The sequence below is a fragment of the Diplotaxodon limnothrissa genome, linkage group LG3, assembly GCF_057381915.1.
Source record: "Diplotaxodon limnothrissa isolate DT_005_m linkage group LG3, D_limnothrissa_male_GT1.1, whole genome shotgun sequence".
In the NCBI taxonomy this organism is placed as follows: Eukaryota; Metazoa; Chordata; class Actinopteri; order Cichliformes; family Cichlidae; genus Diplotaxodon; species Diplotaxodon limnothrissa.
In genome coordinates this window covers 29,071,716-29,091,694 of record NC_140598.1, presented here as the reverse complement: position 1 = coordinate 29,091,694, position 19,979 = coordinate 29,071,716, and the positions used below count along the sequence as shown (strand labels likewise).

The following is a 19,979-nucleotide window of genomic DNA, read 5'->3' as shown; positions in this document are numbered from 1 at the left end:
CCGAGTCCTCGGGCTTCTTTCCACAGAGTTAGGTTAATTGGTTTTAGTGCGAGTGGTTTTCTGTCTCTGTGTTAGACCCGCGACAGACTGGTGACCTGTCCAGAGTGTACCCAGTCTCTTGCCCTAAGACAGCTGGGATAGGCTCCAGCGCCCCCCGTGACCCTGACAAGGCTAAGCGGAGGGCGCAGTTCAGCACAGACTGGACAGACAATGAGGAGCTAAAGGTACAACTTCTTCTTTGGACAATTTGTAAACAACTTAAAATTAATTAATAGGCGTTTAGGTTTCATGATTAAAGCTCAGATCAGCTGGAAAAAAACTGAAACATTTAAAACAGACTCAAGTTCTAATGGAAGCTGGTATGAACCCTGCTTCTGTGGTTTAAGCTTTCTGAAGATCAAAACACCAACTCCAAAAGGTCAAACACCACCTCCACCAAGTCCCAAAGCAACTCCCTCCCTCTATTCACCACCTCCAGCAACTCCGTCACTTTAGCCACCACCATCAACAACTCGCTCCCTCTAGCCACCAGCGCCAACAACTCCCTAAACAACTCGCTCCCTCTAGCCACCAGCGCCAACAACTCCCTAAACAACTGTCTCCCTCTAGCCACCAGCACCAGCAACTTCATCACTTTAGCTGCCACTGTCAACAACTTCTTCACAAGAAGTAACAACCCAGAAGGTATCAGCCCATAATGCTTATTGACTCCATCCTCCTTCCCTCCATCCTCTGTGTGTCCTCCTGTCTGACCTGCAGGTGAGAAACAGGTGTGAGGTGTCAGCTGTCAGGTAGGTGATGAGTGAAGAACAGAACAGAATCCATTTCCTCTTCAAACTGCTGTCAGACATTATCTACTGCACTCTGATCACATCACTCAGACCAGCTGCTTTCTACAAAGTCTCATCAACAACATCTTTAGAAACAAACATCAACAAGCAGGAAGCAGCTTCACCTCTGATCACACACACACTCAACTCTACTCACTCACCTGGAGGATCAACTCTCAGGTAGATGATGCTGATGGGAGGAATCTTTGACAGGGCTCTCTTCCTGCGCACAGTTCCTCTGTTGAACACACGACACTCGTATTTTCCACTATCAGCACTCGTTGCATTCTTCAGAATCAAAGACACGTCTCCATCCTTCATCTGTCTGTCCTGCAGATCCACCCGGTTCTTAAAAGATGGATGCTGGTGATCTGGAAGGAACTGTCCACCCTTGTAAACAGCAACATGTTCTGGCTCCAGATCAGCTCTGCTCCACTGTACAAGTGTGAAGTTGTTGTTTGGAGCTCGACATGTCATCGTGGCGTTCTGTCCAGACTGAGCCGTGATGGTTTTCTGGTCTGAAAGATGTAACAACAGAGCAGAGAGGAAACAGTCACTTCTACAGCAGCCAATCGGAGTGGGGAACAGACACAACTGCTCTCTGGTTTATGCTGGTTGAATCACACAAACGTGACCATAGACCTGTTAAAATCTGTTAAGGAATCACAGAATTCAGACGAACAACAAAGCGATAAATTCTTGATAAAGAACAAAGTCTAAACATATCTCAGTGCAAACAGAACAACTTGTGTTTAGCTCCCAGTGTTAGAAATCAAACAAAAACACAATTTGAAAGGACTTAAGACAAATAATATTTTTGCAAACACCTTTGAACAGCTGCATATTTGTTGTTTTTGTTCTTATGCTCAGAAAGATGCAATGTTTTTCAGGTTATTATTTCAGGTTGTTTTTCTGGTGACCACAGAACGAAATTATGATAATAAGTTTATGTCTGTGTAGGCTGTCAGTCAGAGTGGTCGCCCCATGATCAGAAAGTCGGGGGTTCAAGTCCACTGAACGGCTACCCTGAAGTATGTCTGAGCAAGGTACCGTTCCTACACACTGCTCCCCAGGCGCCTGCTCAGTGGCTGCTCACTGCTTCACTGAGTGAACAGGTCAAATGCAGAAAGAGTAATTTCCCCACAGGGATCGTTAAAGTAAAGTATACACATAATCTTAATATTGTGGACTTTAGCTCATCAAACATCTACATCAAGGTTTCTCTGTGTCCAGGTGATTGTAGAGCCAGGCTCTGAGCACGCAGATCACATGGATGACACGGGTGCATCCTTACTGCTGTAAGACTTTGTGGGTTTGTAGACATGAAGCCATGTTGTAGGTCCACCTCTGTTCACATAATCATCATCTTTGTGAACACGACATGAACTTCCTGGACATGTATTGTTGTAGGGTCTACCTTAGAGTATAAAGCACCTTGAGGTGACTGCTGTTGTGATTTCGCGCTATATAAATAAAATTGAATTGAACTTGTGTTGACCAGGCCAACATTCAATTCAACCAACATTCGTTAGTTTTTGCTCCTGATTTCACCATCAGCTCTTCATCTACTACACTGCTCCCTCTGAGAAATCAGTGTCAGATAGATGCAGGTGACGGGGCTGACTAAATGATGCAATGATCCCAGTTCATACATCAGGCCCACGACCCCGTGCCAACACCGCGGTAAAGTGAGCCGTCATTTGTGAGCCGCGGTCAAGCCAGCCGCCTCTTATCCGCCGCATAAATTTCCTTGCGCTTTTACACCAGTCTTTACGGTAGCGCCTTTTCGGAATGTGTTGAAAGTTGGGCCTCAACTACTCAGGATGACTTTTAATGAATTTTTGAAAATTGACATATTTGTAGTGTATTGGCTGTATTGAATTGCATATAAATGTCCTTTAATTTCTGAGGAATTCTACAGTAAATCTGGCTGAAACTTGGCACAAAGGTACAGTAGGTGTCCCAGAGGAGGGATGTGTTGAAAGTTGGACCTCAACTACTCAGGATGATTTTTCATGAATTTTTGAAAATTGACATAATTCTATTGTATTGGCTGTATTGCATTGGATACAAGTACCCTTTAATATCTGAGGAATTCTACAGTAAATCTGGCTGAAACTTGGCACACAGGTACAGTAGGTGTCCCAGAGAAAGAATCTGTTGAAAGTTGGACATCAACTACTCAGGATGATTTTTAATGAATTTCTGAATATTGACATAATTCTATTGTACTGACTGTATTAGATTGAATAAATGTTTCCATTAATTTCTGAGGAATTCTACAGTAAATCTGGATGAAACTTGGCACACAGGTACAGTAGGTGGCCCAGAGGAGGGATGTGTTGAAAGTTGGACATCAACTACTCAGGATGATTTTTAATGAATTTTTGAAAATTGACATAATTCTATTGTATTGGCTGTATTGCATTGGATACAAGTACCCTTTAATTTCTGAGGAATTCTACAGTAAATCGGGCTGAAATCTGGCACACAGGTACAGTAGGTGTCCCAGAGGGGGGATGTGTTGAAAGTTGTACATCAACTACTCAGGATGATTTTTAATGAATTTCTGACATTTCCATAATTGTATTGACTGTATCGGGCTGTTACATTGTAATTTGTGCGCGCGCGAACACGTGTGCGCGGGTATAGGCTTTCAATCGGCACATAAAGCGAAAAGGCGCTACCGTAAAGACTGGTGTAAAAGCGCAAGGAAATTTATGCGGCGGATAGGAGGCGGCTGGCTTGACCGCGGCTCACAAATGACGGCTCACTTTACCGCGGTCTTAAAGAGATGGTAGAAACAACTTCCGAGCGAAAACTCTGCATTGTTAGAAAGTTTAACGAGGATATCCAGACGACTTAGAAGAAGTAGGACCGGGAGAGGACCAGGCCTCTGCTCTGCTTTAGAAGGTTCCGGAAAGCCCCGCCCCCTTCTCTGACGTCACATTTTCCCGTCCCCGGTGCGGCACTTTTAAATCTCTTCAGAGTAAGTACAACACTGAGCGAACATCAGCACAGATGTGGAGTTTGTTTCACACATTTGTGTCCTGCTCACAGTGACAGCAGACTGCTCACGTAGTTTACACAGAGAGAAGAGCAGTGGAAGAGTCGCGGTGATACCGTAATCAAGTATAACTGTGTGTTGTCAGTGTAATGTAATGTGTACTTTATTAATCCAGTAGGAAATGAGTCCGCTGCATTTAACACATTCAGTCAGTGAAGCAGCGAGCAGCCACCAGTCCAGCGCCCCGGGAGCAGTGTGTACAGACGGTACCTTACTCAGGGATACCTCAGGGGCGGTGAAGCCCCGACCTTCCGATCATGGCACAAGCACCCTGATCCATCTCTGCCACCTCAGTGTGTTGTCAGTGTGTAGTTACAGTGGATCGCAGTGTGTTATGAGTGTGTAGTTACAGTGTAAAAAACAAAAAATCAGTTTAACTCACTTGAACAGACAGCCGAGAGAAGGCAGGTGAAAATCACAGAGCAGCAGGCTGATGTCAGGTCCATTACTTGTACTTCTGTGGGTGCGCAGATCAGAGTGTTTCTAAAGTTCGCAGAAAAAAAGTTCCTGAAAAATTGATTTTACCCTAAAATTGTTGCCAAAGCCCGAACTGGTTGGCAGATGTGTCAGCGACCTGCTGCCAAAACCGTCGGTGGAACTGTGAGGTCCCTGAGTGGACGAAGGCGGAGAAAAGCGAGAAAATCAAGATTCCCGGACTAACCGGAAATAATACCGATGTCTGCTTTCAGAGTAAAGTTAAGTAAAATAAAGCCTTGGATAACTTCCTGCTGACTGACGAGGCAAAACTTTATTTTGAAGGAACTTGCGTCATCAATACGGAAACTGCAAGTGCAGGTTTTAGCTTTCAGTCAAAATTTTTTCCGCCCAACTTCCTCGTGTTGTGGGATCAAAAATGACCCCACATTTTATTTTCACTCGAAAACAAAACAACACAAACAAACCAGGGTATATTTTTATGTAAACAAGGTCTGGTGGTCCTTAATCGCAAAATGAAGGGGGAATTTTGTGGTAATGTGATGGTTTTAAGTAAAACTAAAGGTGTATGTACTTAAAAAAAAAAGAAAAGAGGTGGGTCGTTTTTGATCCAGAGGACAAGAGTATGGCAATCGGGAGGACATTATGAGGGTTAAAAGGGTCTTGTTGTCTATAATGTGTCAAAAATTGCTCTAATATATCTCTCTCATGAATGATAGCAACTGATGTATTTCCTTTATTTATCTGGGTAAAAGTGTCATTTATATTAAAAACGTCCTTTTAAAAAGAGATGTGGCCAAGATGGCAGGAGAAGTTGTAAGAAATATAACATTGCAGTCGTATGAGGATATTTAAGTCACCATAAAGGACTGATTTGATTGCAATGTGGAACAATTACAGTGTCATAAAGATACTTCAACAACAGCTAATTTCTTCATTGTATTTATAGCTCATTCAGAAATCATCTTCACTACAGTCTGTTTAAAAATATAAGAATATTAGAGAAAAACACTCAGAAACATCAGAAATGACTTTTTAGTCCAACACATAAATTTCTGGATTTCTAACAAACCCTTTCAGTCTAAATGTTAAATCCTTAGTTTGAATCAGTGAAGTAGAACATGATGTTTTTTTTATATATATGTTATCTGTTGTCCACATTGTAGAGGGTGACTTTGCCTGTAAACAGTAAAATGTGTACAGTCAGGTTAAAGTGGATTCAGCAGGTGGGGAGACTTAAAAGTTCTCAGCACAGGAAAATAATCACAGTCGTTTCTAATGTCAGTTAAAAAACCACTGAAGTAGCAGCATAGTTTCACAGTGAGTGGATGTTCAGGTTGCAAACTGTAGGATCAGATAATCGTGTACTGTACATTAAATGATGCTTTTAAAGCAGTATTTTTAGATGGGTGTAGTTAAGTGACCAAAGCTAAATGAACATATTAATACAGACATACATTGGTGACCGTGCTTTAGGTTCATTTATTTATAGATGTCTGAATAATATATTGAGTTAAAGAGGAGTAAATACTACGTCCCTTTCAAACAGGAAGTGGTTTAATCTGGTCCACAGTGGGGTCAGAATATAATATTTGACATTTACAATCTGCAGAGTTTAATGTAGTTTGTTTGTCACGTTACTGATTTTACTTCTGATTCATGTTAGTTTGTTTTATGAGTTAAAAATAAAATTTGTTAGCTCAGTCTTTGTTCTTAAGACGTGCTGAAAAATCCTAATTAAAGTTGAATTCACCCTGAAACAAGACTTAATGAATTTTCACGTTTTCTTCTTTGTCGACTTTTTTCCAGCAAAGAAAATCAGCCGAGCTTCAAAGTTTGGTTCAATTTTAGGATAAATTCTAATGATCACTTTATAATGAGTTTGTATAACTGTGGTCACCTTGTGCTACTGACAGAAAACAAAAGACACACATGAATAAAGATTTAATATAAAATAAATTTACTGCATTGAAGTGTAGAGTCAACACAAAATAGAAGTGAAGACAAAATGGAGAAGTGTTAGTTTGGAGAAATCTCTCCTGCAGCATGAAACAGGAAGTGCTTCTTTTTCCACAGCTCTTTGGCAGCCTGACATTTTTTTTTATTTTCCATCTTAAAAATATTAATTTATAAAAGATCAGAAAACAAAAAAGAGCAGTGAACAGCAAACTTCTGACCGGCTGCAAATTAAGCTTTAATTTTGTGTGTTTGGTCTGATTCAACCTTCTATCAACCCTCCACTCTTCTTTATAGACAGTTTTTTTGGTCAGCTGTAAAACTGCATTTAGAGCCACACTGAAAATGTACATTTTTTTCTGTTTCATTTTTCTGATGTAACAATGATAAGATTGTTAAAAGGTAAATGAACTGGTTCTTATTGCTTTTTTACTTTACCTGAGCATTTAAAGCACTTTATACACATTTATACAAGCGCTTTTTTCTATGGAACTTCTGTCTATCTAACATGAGTACATGGAAATATATGTAGACATTAATAATAGTCTATATTTTACAAACCCCATTTCCAAAAACATTGGAAAACTTTCTAAAACTGCAATAAAAACTAAAAATTGTAATTTTGTAATTCACTTTAACTTTGATTTAACAGGCAAATTAACAGAGAAAAGATTTTCAGTGTTTTCAATAACAAACTCATTTCTATTTGACAAACACATTTAGAAATCGATGCCTGCAACCAGTGGCGGAGCGGGGGAGGGGGTGGCTTACTGGGCTTAAGCCCGGGTTGTTTTGTCAGAAGCCCGGAGTGTAATTTGTTTCATAGTTAGATGTCTGGCTGACAACTGTATAAAACAAAAACTACACACAATATTCGAAGCACATAGCACACTGTGGGAATTTACGACCGTGCGTAAATCCCCTCTAATTTTGGTATGATCCGAGCTCAGGCACTAAGCGACTGAGCGAGGGGGCGGGGCAGCTGCTGCCTGCGAGTGAGCTGTTGGAGAAGCGCAGCCAGGCAGACAGACGAGAACTGAAGTTCGACCAGGTACCAAAGCAAATCATTCGTACTGTACAAATAATGTAAATATGACGGTGTATCACGAACGATTGATATCAAACTGATCACTTGACCCATATTACGTTACTTGATCTTCAAGTGTATCAACAAATGGCGAAATGAAAAGCCGAATAACAACAATGCTGTTTCTTTAGAGAGTCTTAGCTTACATGTGTGTTTATTTCATATTTTCAGTTGTTTCCCTCCACGGCTAAATAAGTCGGTTTCAGTAATGCACTGATATACAAGAATGGAAATAAGGTGTCAGGGTCCCTGTGCCTACCCGGTCGGCTCAGTATGGCTACATATGTTTTTGTATTCTTTTTTTGTTCCTGCTCTCTCCCTTCCCCTCTTTCCCTCCTCCCTCTGCCTGGGCGGAGCTCACCTGTGGGCTCCTGCCCTTGGCCCACGCACCTGTGGCTCATCACGAGTGTTTCAGCTCCTTTATAAGATGGCAGCTCTGTGTTTCTCATCGCTGGACCGTTGCTGACCCTCGTCAGTGTAACCCCAGCTCAATTACTTCTAGAGTGTTTTCACAGCGATTTACCTTATAATCCCTTCGTGTCTCTGTGTACAGATTCCCTGGACCAACCCCTGTGTTACCCGAGTGATTGGAGTGTGAAGAGGAGCGTGAGGAGTGGACGGAGTGTGTGTGTGCGTGACTATCGGCGTCTTTCCCGTTCGTGTGTGGACCCCCGGAGCCCGGCTTTCCCCTCACTTTTGTAAATAATCACCTGGTGTATCATAATAAAGACTCTTGTGCTTTCAAGACCTAGAGCCTGCGCGTGAGTCCGTTCAGTCCCGTTGTGACATAAGGAGCTTCTTTCAAAGAAAAAACTCTGGTAGTATTTTATATATTATGCTTTGTATGTTGTTCAGTATATTTCTATGCGAAACAGGAGGAATTTCAATACACAGCAGGATATCCACAGTTTAAACCAGATATTTACATACACTTTATGGAAAACACAAGACCATTTTTTTACTGTACAACATCAATTTAGAGTAAACTTGTTTTGGATAAATAAATATTGAAATATCTTTTGAATTAGTTAAATGTCAGAATAAAGAGAGACTGAGCTTCTATTTTTTATCACTTTCATCAAATTAAGGAGTACATATACACTAAGTTTATTGTTAATTAATAAGAAACTCCAGACGATTCCATTCTGAGCTGAAGAAGCTTCTGATAGGTTAGTAGAGTCCATGTGAGTAAACTGGTGGCACAGCTGTGGATGCATATAAGGCAAAACACAGAGCCTGTTTCTGTGACATGGGAAAATCAAGAGATGTCAACCAAAACACCAGGAAAAGAACTGTGGAGCTCCATAAGTGTGGCTCAGTTTGAATACAATTTGGTGCCATTTGCAATTAAGAAATACAGATAGTTTCTCTCTTTACTCTTAAATTTAACAAATGTGTTTTTTATATTTATCAATCTAAAAAAATAACATTTAGTCTGATTTGATGTTACAATTAAAAAGTGTTTGTGTTTTGATCTGAAGAGTTTGTAAATATCTGGTTTCAACTATTGAAACCAGATATTTGATGATGTTGGTGTTTGGCTTGATTGTCAGCACAAAGAGGGAGAGAGAGGGAGAGAGAGAATAAGGACAGAACAGAGATGAACAAGAGCAGGTGAGACACACGTTAGTCAAATGGTTGTTTGCCAAAACTCATCAGAACATGTATCCAGTACCTAGTGTATCTTTTTAGGTTTGCTATTTTTCAAATTCTATATTTATTAAGTTAATGTGTCTTGTTTGCACAACAAGGCTAAATAATTATATAAACCTTTCTGAATCTAAATAGTGTACTTTGGTAGAATTAAAAAATAAGTGTAGTGCAGGTCTATGATGATTCTGAGTGTTTTGATTCTGGTTCTGTCTTGGTTAAGTCCTAAGTAGTCCTGTTTTAATTCCCAATCAGTTCTGGGTCTGGTTGAATTGGGGTTTAGTCCCTGTGTCTTGATACAGCCCTGATTTTGTTCTGCCTTGCTGCTTAACTTAAAAAAAGGAGTTTAAGATGTCCTGCATGTGTGATATATATTTTTTCCTATATGAAGCTATTCTTTTTTTTTTTTTTTAATGAAAGCAAAGCCTAATAAATATCTCATTCACCCCTCCCCCCCAATCCCACATGCATACTACCCTTTAGGGCTAAGCCCCGGGTGTATAAAATGTCTGGCTCCGCCTCTGCCTGCAACACAGAGGTAAAATTCACCTTTGCTTTTAATTTCACATCTTAATTTTACTGAATATGAAGGACCTCATTTTTACAAGTTTACAGATGGAAATTTTGAACAGACAAAACAAATCATGTTTTTTCAGTTTTCAAAGATTTTAATGATCAAACATCTTAAGTATATAAACTTCACTCCCAGCAGTAAAATACATATTTATTACAGTTTAATTAACCATCATTTTACCCTTTATTAACAACAGTTATTGTAAAGCTACATGCTGGATTCACATTCAACCACAGAAGAAACAAGGAGGCTCATGAAGATCATAAAAATATTCACACAATTTCCAAAAGTCTCCATAAATAAAACTCAATGATTTGTGTTGTTGTTGTTGTAGAGGAACAAAGTGTGCAGGAGAACAGTGAGTCCTGATGTAGATGAACTGAGGAGCTGCACCAGGAGCCAGGATCAAAGATAAAGATGTTAAACTGTGAATTATTCAATAATCACAGTTTAAGATGATTGAAGTAAAGAGTCCACAGAGCTCAGTGCAGTTCCTCATCTAGAGAGCTGTTAGAGGCTCGTCTGTCTTTATGTGATGTGGACAAATAAATTCTTCTTTGGCAGTTTTGAAGTGATCACGAGAGCAACAACAACGAGCCCAAGAAGTAACAAACCAAGTAACAGCTCAAAATGTTCATTGATTACACTACACTGCTTTCTTGTTTGTATGAGGGAGGTCAAAGGCTGTTTATCGAGTAACTCCATTTTTCTAAATGAAAAGAAAGTGGAAATTATTGTCTTTGATAGCCACGTCCCTCGAGGACAATTAGCCGATAAATTTGGGCCCCTTGCTACCTCCCTCTCTGATACAGTACGTAACTTAGGTGTTCTTTTGGAGAGCTCCTTTAAACTTCATAAACAAGTATCCTCTGTAGTACAGTCTAGCTTTTACCAACTATGACAAATCTCTAAGGCTAAGCATTACATACTGCAAATGGATCTTGATATACTTATACATGCATTTGTTACTTCAAAATTAGACTACTGCAAGTCCCTTTACCTGGGCCTCCAATCTGCCCTTTTTCATAAACTACAACTTGTCCAAAATGCAGCGGCGCGCCTTTTAGCTGGTACTAGAAGGTTTGATTCTATTACCCCGATCCTTGCTGCCCATCAAATATTGGATTGATTTTAAGATTTTATTGCTTACATTCAAATTTCGTAAATAATATTGCTATTTAACTGAACTTCTCAGCCTGTATACTCCTAGGAGAGCACTTTGATAATCAAGTCAAATGCTCTTGCTGCAACCTAGGTCCTGGCTGAAACCCAGAGGTGATCGTTGTCAGGGTTATATTTTTGGGTTGTCATTTATACTTAGAAACACATAATACCATGGTTCGGGGGTTGGGAAGCTCATCTTGTAACTGGAAGGTTGCCGGTTCGATGCCCTGCTCTGTCTGTCTTGGTTGTTGTGTCCTTGGGCAAGACATTTCACCTACCACCCACTGGTGGTGGCCAGAGGAGCCGATAGCGCGTTATGGCGGCCTGGCTTCTGTCAGTCTGCTCCAGGGCAGCTGTGGCTTCAACTGTAGCTGCCTCCACCAGTGTGTGAATGTGAGAGTGAATGAATAGTGGAATTGTAAAGCGCTTTAAGGGTCTCGAAAAGCGCTATGTAAATGCAATTCGTTATTAGTATTATTATTATTATAGGTATATAATCAGTTGCATATTGATAGAATGTCTCAGGGCAGCACGGTCGTTACTGTTGCCGCACAGTAAGAAGAGCCTGCGTGGGTTCTTCCCAGCTTCCTCCCACAGTCCAATGACATACAGTGGGGGATAGGTTAATTGATTAATCTAAATTGCCCATAGGTGTGAATCTGTGAGTGCAAATGGTTGTATGTGTCTCTGTGCATCTCGCCCTATAACAGCTGGGATAGGCTCCATTGCCCCCTCGACCCTGGAAAGGATAAGCGGAAGTGAATGGATGGATGCATAGAATGTCTCATCCTTAGTAGTTATTCACAGATACACACACACACACACACACACACACACACACAGCAGAAACACACACACGCAGAAACACACACACACACACAAACACATACCTACATGTACACACAGACTGGTACTCTTTGTTCACATATATGCCTGTTTAAGATGTCACATGTCACCATCTCGGTCACCTCCCTCGTGCACGAGATCACACAAGGGTTCTACCTGTGTCCAGTGCTTTGCTAGTTGCAGTAGAATTGTTTCGGCTGTTCCAGCAATAGGTTTGTGCCTAGATAAACCGTGCCATTGCCATTGCTGTACGTATTACCAGAGCCTGTTCTTTAAGAAAGAAACACTTGTGAGCTTCTAAATCCTTCTCGTTTGTTGTCTCATTTGTTGTGTGCTGGTCTGTTACATTTTCTAAAACTACACTACACACTACTTTACATTCAGAATGAATGTGTGCACACATGTAATGAAAACAAATTTCATTAAATCATTTAGCAAAGGGAACAGAGCAGGAGTGAGAGAGAGAAAGGGGGGAGGGGTGGTAGTTGCACTTGCAGTAGGGCAGGAACAGAGCAGGAAGAAGAGAGAGAAAGGGGGGAGGGGTGGTAGTTACACTTGCAGTAGGGCAGGAACAGAGCAGGAAGAAGAGAGAGAAAGGGGGGAGGGGTGGTAGTTACACTTGCAGTAGGGCAGGAACAGAGCAGGAAGAAGAGAGAGAAAGGGGGGAGGGGTGGTAGTTACAGCAGGAGGGAGAGAGAGAAAGGGGGGAGGGGCGGTAGTTACACTTGCAGTAGGGCGGGAACAGACCAGGAGGGAGAGAGAGAAAGGGGGGATGGGCGGTAGTTACACTCGCAGTAGCGCGGGAACAGACCAGGAGGGAGAGAGAGAAAGGGGGGAGGGGCGGTAGTTACACTCGCAGTAGGGCGGGAACAGAGCAGGAGGGAGAGAGAGAAAGGGGGGAGGGGCGGTAGTTACACTCGCAGTAGGGCGGGAACAGAGCAGGAGGGAGAGAGAGAAAGGGGGGAGGGGCGGTAGTTACACTTGCAGTAGGGCGGGAACAGAGCAGGAAGGAGAGAGAGAAAGGGGGGAGGGGTCGTAGTTACACTTGCAGTAGGGCGGGAACAGAGCAGGAAGGAGAGAGAGAAAGGGGGGAGGGGTCGTAGTTACAGCAGGAGTCAGAGAGAGAAAGGGGGGAGGGGCGGTAGTTACACTCGCAGTAGCGCGGGAACAGAGCAGCAGTGAGAGAGAGAAAGGGGGGGATGGGCGGTAGTTACACTCGCAGTAGCGCGGGAACAGAGCAGGAGGGAGAGAGAGAAAGGGGGGATGGGCGGTAGTTACACTCGCAGTAGCGCGGGAACAGACCAGGAGGGAGAGAGAGAAAGGGGGGAGGGGCGGTAGTTACACTTGCAGTAGCGCGGGAACAGAGCAGGAAGGAGAGAGAGAAAGGGGGGATGGGCGGTAGTTACACTCGCAGTAGTGCAGGAACAGAGCAGGAGGGAGAGAGAGAAAGGGGGGATGGGCGGTAGTTACAGCAGGAGTCAGAGAGAGAAAGGGGGAGGGGCGGTAGTTACACTCGCAGTAGGGCAGGAACAGAGCAGGAAGGAGAGAGAGAAAGGGGGGAGGGGTCGTAGTTACAGCAGGAGTCAGAGAGAGAAAGGGGGAGGGGCGGTAGTTACACTTGCAGTAGTGCAGGAACAGAGCAGGAGGGAGAGAGAGAAAGGGGGGATGGGCGGTAGTTACAACAGGAGTCAGAGAGAGAAAGGGGGAGGGGCGGTAGTTACACTCGCAGTAGCGCGGGAACAGAGCAGGAGTGAGAGAGAGAAAGGGGGGATGGGCGGTAGTTACACTCGCAGTAGCGCGGGAACAGAGCAGGAGGGAGAGAGAGAAAGGGGGGAGGGGCGGTAGTTACACTTGCAGTAGGGCAGGAACAGACCAGGAGGGAGAGAGAGAAAGGGGGGATGGGCCCTCCCCCTTTTCCTGATAGGAGCCCAAAGTGCCCTTTTGTTGAGGCAACTTTTTTTTTTTTTAATGTGTTTGTGCTTGTGGAGTCCTGTCTGTGCCTCTCAAAAATTATATTATCAATTAATCATAGTTTTTGCTAAATACAACGATCTGGCTTGCATCAGTCACATGATCGTCATTAACCAATGATCGCCCTTGACGGCAGAACGCACTCGTTATGAGCGGAATGAGCTCACAAAGAGCACGCACATTTTTTCTGCCTGGGTGGTCTGGAGCTGTAGCAGAAACACAAATTACCTCAGAGAAACAGACTAATGCAACAAAACCAGTAAGTAGGTGTACAGCATACACTGTAGTGTGTAGCAGTTTGTGTCTTGTTCTCAGATGGACAGCAAATTGGGAGTGATATATGAGATGAGGAGATGGAAGGAGGAAAAGAGGCAAAGAGGCACAGGCAGGGCCTAGTTTATTTCTCACAGTTTTTTGTTGCGTTATGGTTCCAAGTAGGGCTGGGCGATATAACCCAAAATTCATATCTCGATATTTTTTAGCTGGATGGCGATATACGATATGTATCTCGATATTTTTTTAAAGCCATAAGTTAAGAACAAAAAGAGAGTTCTTAGTCACACAGGAACTTTTATTTACATACAGCATAGATGTACATGAAGAATTTACTCCAAAATAAATTATCAGCATTTATTAAATAATAATGCTCCATAAAAACGTTTTTGTGTATAACAAAAAGCTCACAATTGTGCAGTCAAAATGTAAATTAAAAGACAATGAGCATAATAACAAAGAGACAGATTTCACAGCTGCTCTATTTCCGAGTTCTACTGCTTGACTGACAGCCTTGAGTTTGAAATCCTCTTTGTAATCATGTCTCTTAACAGGTGCCATTTATGGCCCTTACACACACAATACGGTAATATTAGGTTGAAGTACAGTACGTATCACTCCGCGAGGCACCAGACTACAGTAGCTGTAATGCTCCGACAATCCATGCAGCCCCGTAGCTTAACAAAGTCGTACTAAAACATTTTTTGAGAGATTGCTGAGCGCCGTGTACCACATAAAATCGGTTTGCGGTCAGTAAGCACAACCAGAATTCATACAAAAGGTGCACTGTTGATTTTTGAGAAAATGAAAGGATTTTATAATGTAACATATACTATATTGATATAAACGATATTGTCACATCTTATATCTCGTATGAAAATATATCGATATTTTTAAAAAACTTGATATATCGCCCAGCCCTTGTTCCAAGCGCTTTCACCAATCTTTGCATTTTGTTATTATCTCATGACGCTTGTTTAATCAGCTACCATCTCTCCTATGGACTGTTTAATGTCTACAGTCTCAGATCAGCACAGCCCTGCTCTCCAGCACTATCAGCAGCAGGAGCAGCAGAAACCCCTCAACAGCAACATTGTACCCATCAGGTAAAACATAGGCTACGTTTGCTTTGCCTTGTCGCCACCTCACAACAGTAATATAGTATGATGTGATCCCATATTAGATTCTTGATGAATGTGTGTTGCTGTTATTCAGCCTGGTTCAATGAAGTCTGCAGTCAAAATAAATATATTAAATACAGTGTGCTCCAATAAAGTTAAATGCATGCAGTGCTTAAAGCTATATATAATAAATGTCAGATGCTTTTGTAATATAAATATATGTATCAAAATTACCAGAAAAACACAATAACTTAAAATTCTTAAAGTTTGCATAAAACCTTACAGCTTACTCTTTCGCTCCCAGGCTTCTAGACTTCTGATTGGCCAACATTTATACATGGCTAGGATGTGGCATGTTCTTGACAGCGTTTGACTTTGTTTTTGGCGTTCGCATGTGAACGGAGACATTTTTTAAAAAACGCATGTGTGGACGGGATTTAAAAAAAGAAAAATCTGAGTTTTCAAAAATACCCGTGTACGTGTGGACGTAGACTCAGATCATCCGGAAAAAAACAGAAACATTACAAACATGCTGCTGTTCAGCTGGAAAGAACCCTGCTTCTGTTGTTTACATTTTCTGTAGATTACGACACCAACAAAAGCAACAACAACAACAGCAACAGCAACTGGAAGACCAACTTTCAGTCCAACAGATCCATCCTCCTTCCCTCCATCCTCCTTCCCTCCATCCTCTGTGTGTCCTCCTGTCTGACCTGCAGGTGAGAAACAGGTGTGAGGTGTCAGCTGTCAGGTAGGTGATGAGTGAAGAACAGAACAGAATCCATTTCCTCTTCAAACTGCTGTCAGACATTATCTACTGCACTCTGATCACATCACTCAGACCAGCTGCTTTCTACAAAGTCTCATCAACAACATCTTTAGAAACAAACATCAACAACCAGGAAGCAGCTTCACCTCTGATCACACACACACTCAACTCTACTCACTCACCTGGAGGATCAACATGAAGGTAGATGCTGCTGATGGATTTCCATGAGCGTGTTTCTCCAATGAAGACACGACACTCATATGTTCCATTATCAGCTGTTGTCACATTGTTCAGAATCACAGACACGTTTCCATCCTTCATCAGTGTCTCCTGCAGGTCCACACGGTTCTTAAACAAGTGATGCTGGTGATCTGGAATAAAATGCCCATCCCGGTACAAAAAGACATATTCATCTCCGAGGTCAGCTCAGCTCCACTCTGCAAGATCATTGTTGGTGCTTGGAGCTCGACACGTCAGAGTGACGTTTTGTCCACACTGAGCTGTGATGTTATTCTGGTCTGAAAGAGGAAACAAAACAAATGAGAGACGTTAAAACTACTAAAAGTCTGCCTTCACATCACAGTGTGAAAGACAGAGTGCAAACAATACAGCTTCATGTTAGATTTCATGTTTGATTTCACAAAAAAGCTTTCAGTTTTTTGCAAACAAACTTTTAAACAATTATTTACAGTTTTTTTCTGCTTGAAATTCAAATAGATCCTCTGCAATAAATATGTTCTTATGTCCAATAATGTGTCAATGAATTGATGTCAGCTGAAATTTTGCTTCCATCCATCCCACTCAGCTGTTCTCTATTCGTCAGTCTTATTAATCATTTGTTTACAGTTAGTGCAGAGTCCTCCTGTTAGTGGGACACATCTTTACATAGTCTATTTGTATATTCTGTTATTTCAATGTCGTTCGACACGATATTACAGAATTGGAGAATTAAAGTTTTATCTGAGATTCTGCAGAGGAGCTGAAGTTAAAATTAGATAAATGCATATAATTCAACAGCTCTGATATCGCATGCACAACTGGATATGGTTTGAAATTTTATAAATAAATACATTTACACATGAATAACTACCCCACAATAATGACAGTTTGTGTCTTAATTTAAATTTACGAATCACGTGACGTGACAACGCGCATCCGGAACCCTCTGACGACAAGTTCTCCTCCGTGGTCGTTTGACGCGAGCTTCAGCACATTGTCGGTATAAAGACGGTAATATAACTCAGAAAGTCCATCTGTGGTGGCCGGACGACGTTGAAGGAGTACCTGGAGATAAACTAGGTTTAACTTTGGATTTGGACCTTTTTGTTTCGTCGCGGTTGTTTCTGGACGTCGATGAGCGCGGTGGGAAGTTTCCTCCGTCTCCGGATTATTCGACGATAAAATGTTTGTTTTCGTCTTTAATCTGTCACAAAGGAGCTGTGTGTGTTTGTCAAAGCAGCTACAAGCTGTTTGGAGTGAACATGGAGCGGAGACAGAGAGGAATAAGGAGCTTGTGTTTGAGGCCTGGATACGACTACAGGAAATCTGCAAACATGGCGACTGTACAGTGGAGTGTAGCCAGCGAGTCTCTGCGGGTGGACGTGCTGTCTGCACTGCGGGTAGCTGACCAGACCTAACCGACATCATATTAACGGTGTTAAATCCATCACAGGGATTTCTTTTAGAGGGTCTACAACACTCTGGAGGAAATCTTTAAACCACCGAGCTCGCCGTGGATCGTCAGCCGGACCAGCAGCAACTTACACGGCGAAGAGAGCTGAGGCAGAAGCGGACATGTCGATCTGCTGCGCGGCCAGGCTAAACCTCCAGCTCCCGGTGTTTTCTCCACAAACACCACATCCATCACAATAACGTGAAAGGATTGGATCTCCTGATCGGACAATTCCATCAAGACATGCAGCGTGAACATTTAAAGAGAAAAGTGGTGAAGACGGGAAACATGACTCTGGTAAGGTTGTTTCTGTGTGTGTAGATCTACCACGGACACCATGAGCCCGGTGTTCTGGGACTCCATCCTACCTGACAAACCATCCTACCCGTTGTTTCTGCGTATGCGCACAACACGCATTTAAGTGGCGAACCGTCCTACCCTTGTGAATGTGACCTACAAGCATACTTTAACAGCTAAAATTAAGTGGCAGATCATCCTACCTTTGTTAATAAGATCTAGAAACATACTTTGACGGGTAAAATGAAGTGCCAAACCGTCCTGGCTTTATGAATATGAGCTACAAGCATACTGTGATGGGCAAACATAAGTGGCAAACCGTAGTTAAATTTGTGGTGGAATTACTCTGTGACAGCAGAAATGTGCATAAACTACTTACGGTAGGACGTTTTGGCAACGGAGGATGGTTTGTCAGAACACCGGTCGTAATGATGTTAAAGCTCCACAGACCGAAGCAGGAGTTTCCATCTACCCCGCAAACTAAGTGTGCTAATCATCACTGCTCCATCCTGTCAGGTTTTTAATCTCTTAGATTTGTTTTACGTATTTACACTAACAGTAAAGACAGTTTATTTGAGCAAGGTGACACGATTACTGATAAATACACACGGCTGCTGACTTTATAAAAACTTATTGTAACAGTTCAATCTTACCTGCTTTCGTGAATAAGAGAAGAAAGGCAAAGATGATCCCGCAGATCAAGACAGATTGTCCTGCATCCATAGTGCTGCTCTGTGACACCAGATTAGAGTCTGTCCACAGTCGCTGCTGTGTTAGTTTTTCTTAAATGTGTCCTTTCTTGACCCGCCCACCTGCTGCTCTCTACACCAATGACGGAAGTCAGAGTCCGGAGTCACATTCCTGACTTCAAACATATCCGACAACTATTCAGTTCTGAAATGTTTTCTAAAAGTAGATCATCTCAGATGAAAAATAAAATCGGATCATCTTTAAGGAGTTTTTACTTATATGTATTTTCGGTTATTGGTCACTGTGGAGCTTTTATACACTACACTCATGTTTTCTGGTCTTCTGTGTTTGTGTAGCATCTTTTAAGTAACAGGGTTTAATTCAAGTGTTTTAAGAAAATAAAATGGCACTACAGTGTGATATAGCTTTAAAATAATTCCTTACCACCTCCATTTTTTTTTTTGTACCCATAGAAAACCACACACTCCAAGGACAGAGCATTTACTTAGTGTCAGTGACAGAAATGTAAAATAGCTTAAATGAGTGAGGCTGTCATAGTCATAGTGACTCACTCAGGATGAATCTAAACTCGCTTTGTGAAACCGAAAACCCAGAGTTTTCGTTCACTCAGGGTATACTTACTCAGAGTTTGCACTAAACTGGCTTCCTGAAATAGGGCCCTGTAGTCATAAAGGACCGGGTTAACCAATTAAATTAACACATGACCCTACGCTGTGTCACTGCATCATTCCATGTTTGGCACTGATCACCACCTGCACTCATGTATATATCTTTCTACGTAGCACTCTTAATTCTTATTCTCATGTATATATCTCATGTATATCTCATGCACATAGCTTTCTACGTAGCACTTTTAATTCTTATTCTTACTTATTTTTTCATGTCTATTTAAGCGTTATCTGACAGTATGTTTGCACTGAAGCACCGCAGCAATTTCCTAATGTTGTTAACCTGCTCAACATTTGGCAATAAACCCCTTTCTGATTCTGATTCTAAAACATAATCGTGTTTTACAACATTTATAGCAGCTCTTTTGTTTATAAACTCTGTCACAGTTTATAGGAGTCATTATGTATTCTTAATATTTATTGGTAAAATAATATTTGTAGTAAAATTGTCTGAAAACTGCAAGAAAAACAAAAACAAACATGAAAAACAAAACATGGATCACTTTGATTCCAGCTTCAGTTTTATTCAGGAAACAACAACAGCCATATCAAAGGCACTTTATCTTTACAGTAGAAACATTAGAACCACAAACTGAACCGAGTCAACAATTCAGAAAGATTCTGATGAAAAATTCACTTTTACAAAATAAATAATCAAACAAAATAAATAATCATCCCTCTTAAAATCTTACGAAATAAATATATTAAAAACAGTGTGCTGTAACAGAGTTAAGACGTGTGGAGCATGATGGGTAGCACTGTTGTCTCATAGCAAGAAGGCTCTGATGACACCGTCAGGTCGGGGTCTTTCTGTGTGGAGTTTGCAGGTTCTCCCGAGTCCTCGGGCTTCTTTCCACAGAGTTAGGTTAATTGGTTTTAGTGCGAGTG

General features: G+C 41.7%; 1 protein-coding gene across 1 annotated transcript in view; it reads right to left on the bottom strand.

The window, feature by feature from the left end:
• LOC146635249 (basement membrane-specific heparan sulfate proteoglycan core protein-like) overlaps window positions 1-19,979 on the bottom strand; it is a 113,751-nt gene that overhangs the window by 33,684 nt on the left and 60,088 nt on the right. The window contains exon 8 of the mRNA XM_085350068.1: window positions 992-1,386. Coding sequence (XP_085206194.1) covers window positions 992-1,386 — 395 coding nt within the window. The remainder of the gene's footprint in view (window positions 1-991; window positions 1,387-19,979) is intronic.